Below are 10,000 nucleotides of genomic sequence, written 5' to 3'. Positions count from 1 at the left end.
AGACATCGGTGATCATGGTACGCCATTTATCTCTCTGATCAGATAACCTCAGAAAACTAATATTACTCTTCTCTTACTTTGTCACCCAGCTGTTCAAACTATTCAAATATGTTTTTCTTGGTCTACCTATATATATATATATATATATATATATATATATATATTATTATTATTATTATTATTATTATTATTATTATTATTATTATTATTATTATTATTATTATTATTAATATTTGGCAATTGGATGATTTGTAGCACTCAGGCTCCGAAACCAGTTGACAATTTGTCACCAACGTAAGCACGGTGTTTACAATTGACATGAAGATGGTTTTCGTGAGTTATGAGATTGATTGGACATCGTGGTGAGTTATCGGAAAATCAAATTTGTTTCGTCAAATCCCATCGTAAACAGACGCCATCATTTTAACACGGTTGGCGGGGATGACAATGAGGTTGGAGTACTTGCATTGAATCGATCCAATTAGTAGTTGCTCTTTTTCATTATTTTGAATACAATCAAATTCTTAACATTTATACAAGCCGTTTTCTGTTCTTAACATTGGGAAAGAGGTCTACGATACGTGAGCAAAATATATAAGATATGAAATGTAGAAAATATTTATCCGTTCCCAAATAAACAGCTCAGACACTAGAAATTGAGTTCAAATTTTAATCACGACTTGAATCATAATTTTTTAGTTAATCGAATTATCATCACCTCTAAGTGAACGGGCATCGTTCATTGAACAGACAGCTATGCTCACTATATATATATATATATATATATATATATATATATATATATATAAATATATATATATGTATCTCTCTCTCTCTCTCTCTCTCTCTCTCTCTCTCTCTCTCTCTCTCTCTCTCTCTCTCTCTCTCTCTCTCTGAATGAGTGCTCATTGTGAGATTATTTTCTTTTCAACAAACCCTTATTTTGAATGAACCTTTGTTGTGGTTTTTCCCATTTTAGTGGCCTCTCATTCTGGTGTTCTTTTTTCATTTATTTTTTTTTCTTTTTTTTTTTCCTTATTGTGACTTTTTAAAAATTGTCTTTTTGAATGAGTCTTTATTGTGAATTGTTTTTTTCTTTCTTTTTTCTAATGAGCCCTTTTTCTGTGGTATTTTTGCTTTAAATGCGGTCTTATTTCGAGTCCGCCTCCCCCTTTTTAAAAAAATAAGTCCAATGATAAATGTTTAATTGAGCAAGTTTATGAATTTCTTTGTTTATAGGGAATGAGATTAGCGGAAGAGTAGCGTCCCTTGATTGAACGTCACCGGCGGAGAAGTTATTTGTAAACAAACCATCTTTTATTTTTTATTTTTAGTCTACATCATATTTTGTTAACATTTCATAATGGAGAAAAGAAAAGATCTACGTTGATTATGATATGCATTTTTGTACACAAATATGAATAATAAATTTTGTATTTGGAGCGGCTTGGCTTGTAGTTGGTTTGTTTACAAATAACATCTCCGCCGGTGACGCCCAATCAAGGGACGCTACTCTTCCGCTAATCTCAATCCCTATACAATACCTTTTGCTGAACCAAGGATGAGCAAATGAATAATTTCTATATGAATATAGCTGTCCATGAAGACTTGAAACCTAAAGGGGGGGGGGGGGGGGGGGGGGGGGGGGGGGGCGGTGTGAAGGGGGTGGGGTGTGGAGGGGGTGGGGAAAGGATGGATAGAGCTTTTGAATTAAGTGGTGGAGACGATGGTGATGATGATGATGATGATGATGATGATGATGATGATGATGACGACGACGACGACGACGACGACGATGATGATGATGATGATGATGATGATGATGATGATGATGATGATCATGATGATCATGATGACGATGATGATATTGATGAAAGAGGCGATGATAATGATGATGATGATAAGGAAATTGGAGGATAGTTGTGATGAAAATGGAAGGAAGAGGATCGACAAAGGGCAGGGATAATGATAATGCAACTAGTTTAGATTAATCCGCATGTTTCACGGAAATACTTACAAACTTGAAACAGTAAAAATAACAAGTTTCAAAAAGTTGGCAGCTTTTTATCATTTTCTAATTAATTGTGCGTGTTCATTCTCAGTGCGTTTTGGTGCCTACTTTCCGCCAATATTTTACCTCTTTATGTGTCTGGTTTACCTTGGGACATTCGTATGCTGCATGGAGCTTTATACCGACGTATTTACAATTACAGGTCAGATCATTCTAAAAAACGTTGACATTTCTCGCAGTTCTTGAAGAGGTGTGGGGAGAGCTCAAATATCCACGGTTTAAATAGAGATTAAATGGAGCTTTTATATACCGCAATATCCACTAAATGTGCTCAAAGCGCTTTACAAAGGCTCTTTGACCAACAGCAACACGTAACATGTAGAACGAGACATGACTCTTGTTACGTAATATTACCATTTTTTCCAGAGGGAGACAACGCTATCAACGGCCAGGTACTCATGTTACACCTGAGTACGGTGAGAGAATGTGAGTAAAGAGCCTTTTCCAAGGACTCAACTATGCGCGGAGCGAGGCTCGAACTCAGGCCCTTCCGTTCCGAAAGCGAGTGTCATACCACTAGACCACATAGCCGCCGGTTCGAAAACGAAAGAGTGATCACGTATTGAGGTCAAACGACGACTATGAAGATAGGCCAAGCTTTGATTCTCATTCATCAAAACAAATGATTAAACATAAAATAAGAAAACTGATACAAATGATGGTGTAGAATAGAAAATGAATAAATGTATCCAGCCCGTCAATGTTTTTGTTGATTCATTTTAACACGCCATTACCACATTATCTCATTCATCTGTCGTGATTCATTCATCCTGTTTTGTTGATAAAGGGGAAACCCGAAACGTCCATTCTATCTGTTTTCGTATATTATATTGAAGCTTACATTGAATTTCACATTGTTATTTATTTAAATGATATAAGGCCGCTTGGTTATAACATGAGCACCTTAGAGCACTGAACAAATTCTCTCTTGAACACGTGCATGATTTGATGATAGGCCATAGGGAAATAAAATACAAACACAGTAAAGTGGCAAAGAAAACACGTTAAAAAAAACAATAACAAGAAATGAAGTGAGTAGAAACGTGCCAGACGACAATAGAGAATTTAAGAAAACTTCACAGCGATGGGGGCTCGAACCCGCGACCTTACTGGTACGACAACCCCGCCTGTAGCTCTACAGCCGAAGCCATCCTCTCCTCATTTATTCTCTGTTGTAATCTGGCACTTTTCTACTCACTTCATTTCTTGTTATTATCAACATAAGTACCTGCTCCACTCACTTTTCCGATAAACAACAATAGGCCCTACCCATTTCTCATCACAAAGTAATGCAAGTTTTAATGACAACTAGGCCTAGAGTGGGACACAAGATTTCCATTGAGGCTTGGTCGTGTTCAAACTGGCACAGCGTAAGTCATCCATTTCCGTGTACATAGAGACAGGTTGACATAACATAACATGATAGGGGGCAGAAATTCCGTAAACATCTCTTTCAATAGGGGCGATCTATATTTAGGTTTTCGTCCAAACGAGGCATGAAATGTATACACACTGTTTTGTTTATGAAAATGTAAAATACTGAACAAAATGACCAGTCCTGATGTTAGATACTTCAAAAGCTGTGAAAGCTTTTCGCTATGTGAGTCAATTTGAAACATTTTGCAATGTGACCAATGACCTCGAGCACATGGAAAGGTACTATAGGTCATCCCCATTAGTATTTTCACCGTGGATCTTTTGTCTGGCGTTAAATTATTCAATTTGTCAATATATCGTAGTTGCATTTTAATTTTAAAAACTCTACAACAAATCTTGATAGATTAGTAAAAATTTAAAATTTCCTAACACAATCATTGTTGTGGTTCTCCGTCGCCATTTTGTCCTTCAAGTATTGACAGGAAGTGGGTTTTTTAAAGTTATTTCTTTCTTTGGGTGAGCTGGAGATCGAGATCGGAGGATTTGTTTTCTATTCGGGTTAGAGTCATTCGATACGGATAGTACGGTGAGAGAATGTGAGTAAAGAGCCTTTTCCAAAGACCAAACTATGCGCCAAGCAAGGCTCGAACCCAGAACCTTCCGATCCGAAAGCGAGTGTCATACCACTAGACCACATAGCCGCACTGCATGCCATTACAAGATCATGTATGTAATGTAGAATGTGTAATGGTAGCACGTCTGACCGGAAATCAGAAGGTCTCAGATTCAATCCCCAGTCGAGGTCGACTGATTTTTTGGGGAATGTTTTTTTTATTTGTATTTTTCTTTCTTGCTTTGTCTGGCCGGCACCTTTCATTCACACCTGTTCACATCTTTATCTTACACCGGTGCCTGCTCATTAGTTTCTTAATTTGACATGTAAATTGAGGGTTTACATACCATAACATCATCATCATCATCATCATCATCATCATCATCATCATCATCATCATCACCATCATCATCATCATCACCATCATCATCATCATCATCATCATCATCATCATCATCATCATCAACATCACCATCATCGTTCATCACCATTAGCTGTTGACTTCAATACACATGTTTTTACTCTTACATGTTTCTATCCAATAGTCCTAGATTCCAGGAAAAGGCAGTCCCAATGGTCAGCTATTTTCAGAACGAGATCATATTTCTAATCATCCTGGGTTCTGTTAAAGGTAATAATGATATATTAACTGGTAACACATTCGATATCAACGTTTGTTTGTAGAACTCTTAAACAAAATAAAATGGACAGAAAAGTCTTCTTTCAAATAGTGATCGATTAAAATAAACCTCATCTAGAAGTCCCAGATTTGAGAAATATTGCCAAGATGAGGGCTATTTTAATCGATCGATATTTGAAGGACGAGTTTTCTGGCCAATTGTTTTTTTAAAACATGGATTTTTTTCAGGGTTCGGCAGATGTAGCACTTTTTTATCTATGTCATAAGGATTCAATAGTCTGATGTCACGTCCGCCCAGCATCCAGCAGCTTGGTTCTAAACAAATAAAATCGGTACTTTTTATTCTTCATGCTGGTGAGAACTTTTTCACATGTCAGCGACGTCAACTCCCTTCCTTCTATACAAAATAATTGACCAAAAAAATATATATATATATATATATATATATATATATATATATATATATATCATAACATTAATTTTAGCAATGTTGTTATATTTTTTTGGAGCTTTTATATAGGGCACTACTCTCTGAATTGTGCTCAAAACGCTTTTAATGGGATCTCAACTCAATAAGGATGCCTCACACGTAGAACGAGTCATGACATGACGTCTGTTAGGAGCTATTGCATTTTTCCCTTCGTCAGACAATATTGATGCCAGCCGGATACTCACAGCATATCTAAGCAGTTGACTGGGGTACTCTGGAAAAACCATGTAGTTGTAAATTTGGCCAGAAAACTCGTCCTTCAAATATCGATCGATATAAATGACTCTCGTCTTGATAAAAATTCTCAAACCTAAGATTTCGTGAAGTCTTAGGTCTGAAATTTTTTGAGGCTGATTTAAATTGATCGATATTTTGAGGGGCGAGTTTTCTGGCCAAATCTTTTCAGGCAGGTAATTCGCTAAAGGTGATAAGATCAGAGCGAGACTCGAACCTGGAACATACGGATCAGAAGGTGAGGGCCATTCAACAAGACCCAAAAGCCTCAAATATATAGGGATAAACAATCATACAAATACGTTGATGAATGGGTTAAGACGGTATTTTGTCGTATTTCATCTCCAGTGTCCTTGGAATGTCAGGAATGGCCACGTCGAACTTTGACGGAGGAATACACGGACAGTAAGACTACATAGATTCTGTGAACAACATTATTATTTAGTACTTTTATCTTTATTGTAAATTGGTTGTAAGACCAGTTTGTGAGAACAAAATTATTAAGTACTTTTATCTTTATTATAAATTGCCTTTAAGACCAGTTTGTGAGAACAAAATTATTATGTACTTTTATCTTTATTATAAATTGCCTTTAAGACCAGTTTGTGAGGACAAAATTATTATGTACTTTTATCTTTATTATAAATTGCCTTTAAGACCAGTTTGTGAGAACAAAATTATTACGCTGTAAGATCAGATTGTTGAAACGGTCCGTGTTTTGGGCTAGTAACATACACACTTCCAATGACTTTGGAACCGGAAAATTAGAGGATGTGACGTGACGACTTTTCTTCTCTACTAGATGATATCGTGATGACCCTTGAATCCAAGTCCCCGGATGACTTCTCCCAATACTCAGTGAAGAGTTTCACCACGAATGACCCGACGATTCCCGTCAAAGACCAGAGATTCATGGTCAATCACGTGGGGCCGCTCTGGCATCTCATCCTGGTCACAGGAACCTACGGAATGGTGAGTTGTAACACAGCTAGACTGGTGGTTTGACTGTAAAGGAGCCATTTTGGAAACATCGTCCATTTCTACCCCTACTACTCGCCCATACACTAACATATCGCCATTTTACATTTTGGGGGTCTCGGTAGCTCCGTTGGTAGAGCAATCTCTTTTACACGCAAAGGGACGTGGATCGATCCTGGGTAAAGTTGTGATTGTTTTCTGACACCCCCCCCCCTCCTCCCTCCCGTGTCACTCACAGTCAACTCAACAATGATCGCGTAATCCCAGGTTTGAAAGTTGATTTTTTTTTCAAGATGAGGATCATTTTAATCGATCGGTACTTGAAGGACGAGTTTTCTGGCCAAAATATTAAATCTGTGATTTTCTTTCATAGCACAGTTTGCCAATGTATTCATCATTCAGTACACAATAGGGAATGAGATTAGCGGAAGAGTAGCGTCCCTTGATTGGACGCCACCGGTGGAGAAGTTATTTGTAAACGAACCAACTACAAGCCAAGCGCTCCAAATACAAAATTTATTATTCATATTTCTGTACAAAAATGCACATCATAATCAATGTTATGCATTTTTGTACAGAAATATGAATAATAAAGTTTGTATTTGGAGCGCTTGGCTTGTAGTTGGTTTGTTTACAAATAACTTCTCCACCGGTGACGTCCAATCAAGGGACGCTACTCTTCCGCTAATCTCATTCCCTATTGTGTACTGTCATTCCATCAAGCAGATGGATGCTGCTTAACTCTCGAAATTGTCCATTTAACCTTTTGGTAGATCCGTACAGAAGAGTCAAGGACGCCTCATCAAACTAACCCTTGACCCCTGCTATCTTGGGGACCATCGTGGGGGGGGGGGGGGTGGAGGGGAGGTAAGGCTACGGAGCAAACCTGAACGAAACCAATGGGTGGATTGGACTCAAGAGCTTGGGAAAGCTAGCAACCAATTTAGGAGTGAACCTCTGAATTAAACCCTGGCCCTCCAAGTCTGGGGGTTGGGCGTGGTGTTAGCAACTCCATCCTGTCAAACAAAACAACGCTCCAGAAACGATAGCGAAGAAACTATATCATTCCACGATTGTTGGGTTGTAAAGACTTTGTAGTATGTATAATATATAGACTTGGGCGAGGTGGTTGGGTGGTCAAAGCGTTGCCCTGTGGTCGGGTTTCAGGCCACATTTCAAGCACTTTCATTTGTTTTCCTCGGGCAAGATAAATATCAACAACGCCACTACCACTGTATCTCATTCGTCTGTAGTGTTTCATTCATCTTGGGGTTTTTTTGATAAAGGGGAAACCCGAAACGTTCATTTTATCTCTTTTCGTGTATTAAATTGAAGCTTACATTCAATTTCACATTGCTATTTAGTCCATTCGTATCACACCATCGAGTGAAAACATTCATCAATTGACTTTTCCCTTCCCAGCAATCGGATGTGAAAACAGATTTTGAAGTTGAAATTGAATGTGTCGATATGAAGCTTCAGGTGAGTAAAATCACTTAGACGTTTGTTTGATTTCATCATAACTACAGTACTCGCTGGATTATAGCACGCTCTCTCCAGAAGCCAAAAAGCGTGCTAGAATCCGAAATTTGATGCTCATTGGAGGTAAAAACTTATTGTATCGATGCTATGCGTGTTTTACAACAATCACAACATCCGCCAGCACACAAAACTATGGATAACCTTAAACGTTTATAGAGTGTACAATTTAGTGAGAACTGCTCATAAAAATGGTTGGCTAAAAACAATAACAAAGAGCCAAGTGACGTCAATTTCGTTCCCTCTATAGATTAAATTCGGTCCCCCAGTTCCTGTGCCAGCGTGCAGAGTGTGATAGAACCGGCGACTACTGTGCTTGGGCTATTTTATATTGTGCAAAATCCAATCAATGTGCTCAAAGCCATTTTCAAGAGATCCCAAAACAACAGGAACAGTTAACATATGGGACGAGATATGACGCTGGTAAGGAGATTTGTGGCTATGTGGACTTGTGCTTTGAAACTCGCTTTCGGGTCGGAAGGTTCTGGGTTCGAGCCTAGCTCGGCGCATAGTTGAGTCCTTGGAAAAGGCTCACATTCTCTCATATTCTTTCATTTAATTTTCTCATTACTTTGTCTGCCACTGTGTCATACCTACCTATTTCTCTATGGTCTAGTGCTAGGACACTCGCCTCGGATTGGAAGGTCCTGGGTTTGAGTCCTGCTATAAGTGACGCATAGTTGAGTCCTTGGAAAAGGCCCTTTACTCACATTCTCTCATCATCCTCAGGAGTAAAATGAGTACATGGTCGTAGCTTTGTCTCTGCTGGAAATATTGCAATATCGCCTAACAGGCGTCATGTCTCGTCCTACATGTTAATGTTGCTGTTGGCTAGATTCCCATTGAGCATGTCGTGTAGTGGAAATTGCGCTGTATGAAATCTCAAGTTTGTTTTTTAACTGATAATGTGTCACGTGATAACCTTTTTGAGCCTAGATACGTTCTTCGTCTTCACTAGAGGAATTCAAGCGTCGATTGAAGACATTCTTATTCCGACAGGCTTTCTTTTGATTATGTGTATAATTAACATTGTTCGTGTACTGTGTTAGGGCTTAACCTATGTTATGTGCCCAGAGCCCTCCTGATGAAGGGATGTTTGGGGCACTATAAATCTATACCATTATAATTATTTCTATTTCCCCCAGCGATCTCGCGGGTGGGGGGGGGGGGGGGGGGGGAGGGGGGAAGTAAGGCTACGGACCAAACCCGAACGAAACCAATGGGTGGATTGGACTCAAGAGCTTGGGAAAGCATGGCAACCAATTTAGGAGTGAACCTCTGAATTAAACCCTGGCCCTCCAAGTCTGGGGGTTGGGCGTGGTGTTGTGTTAGCAACTCCATCTTGTCAAACAAAACAACGCTACAGAAGAAACGACAGCAAAGAAACTCTATCATTCCACGACTGTTTATTTGTAAAGACTTTGTAGTAGTATGTGCAATATATAGACTTGGGCGATGTGGTTGAGTGGTCAAAGCGTTGCCCTCAGGTCGGGTTTCAGGCTACACTTCATGCACTTTCTTTTGTTTCGCTGGGGGGAATAGAAATAATAATAATCATCATCATCATCATCATCATTGCCTTTTTCACCCTGGGTCAGGGTATAGGCCACAGACAAACAGTTTCCATCCTTCTCTATTCCGAGCCAACTTTTTTATCTCATTCCAGGTCTTACCACTTCTCTATATATCAGCTATAGTATAGATTTATAGTGGGCCAAACATCCCTTCATCAGGAGGGCTCTGGGCGCATAACATAGTCCAGATAATGCGTATCATCCCATGACCTATTTCTCTATTTTCCCCCAGCGATCGTCGTCCAGGGTGACAGTCAGCGTGTACCGTGACGATTTGGTGGACAAGAAAAACCTTTATTTACCGGACGTAAACACACATTTAAAAAGAAAAAAAAAGTTGAGCTTTTCTATAGATAGTTCGAAGATGACGTCAATCGGGTCTCTGTTATTGTTTTTTGCCATTCACGTTTATGAGTAATGCTCACTGAACTGTATTAACGAGACTATAAATGTTCATGGATACACACAGTTTTGTGTGTTGGTC

At 38.9% G+C, this 10,000-nt stretch overlaps 2 protein-coding genes across 2 annotated transcripts in view; one reads left to right on the top strand and one right to left on the bottom strand.

Moving 5' to 3' along the window:
* Nucleotides 1-1,602, bottom strand: part of LOC144974033 (uncharacterized) — an 11,590-nt gene extending 9,988 nt beyond the window's left edge. Inside the window, exon 1 of the mRNA XM_078916923.1 lies at nt 1,545-1,602. Coding sequence (XP_078773049.1) covers nt 1,545-1,602 — 58 coding nt within the window. The remainder of the gene's footprint in view (nt 1-1,544) is intronic.
* Nucleotides 1,603-3,632: 2,030 nt separating this feature from the next.
* Nucleotides 3,633-10,000, top strand: part of LOC144974032 (uncharacterized) — a 9,965-nt gene continuing 3,597 nt past the window's right edge. The window contains exons 1-6 of the mRNA XM_078916922.1: nt 3,633-3,727; nt 4,607-4,692; nt 5,774-5,830; nt 6,228-6,397; nt 7,826-7,885; nt 9,749-9,823. Coding sequence (XP_078773048.1) covers nt 3,633-3,727; nt 4,607-4,692; nt 5,774-5,830; nt 6,228-6,397; nt 7,826-7,885; nt 9,749-9,823 — 543 coding nt within the window. The remainder of the gene's footprint in view (nt 3,728-4,606; nt 4,693-5,773; nt 5,831-6,227; nt 6,398-7,825; nt 7,886-9,748; nt 9,824-10,000) is intronic.

The sequence above is a fragment of the Berghia stephanieae genome, chromosome 5, assembly GCF_034508935.2.
Source record: "Berghia stephanieae isolate SIO BIC M18660-M18661 chromosome 5, UCSD_Bste_1.3, whole genome shotgun sequence".
In the NCBI taxonomy this organism is placed as follows: domain Eukaryota; kingdom Metazoa; phylum Mollusca; class Gastropoda; order Nudibranchia; family Aeolidiidae; genus Berghia; species Berghia stephanieae.
The sequence above is the reverse complement of the archived record's forward strand: the minus strand, read 5'-3'. Positions and strand labels throughout refer to the sequence as shown.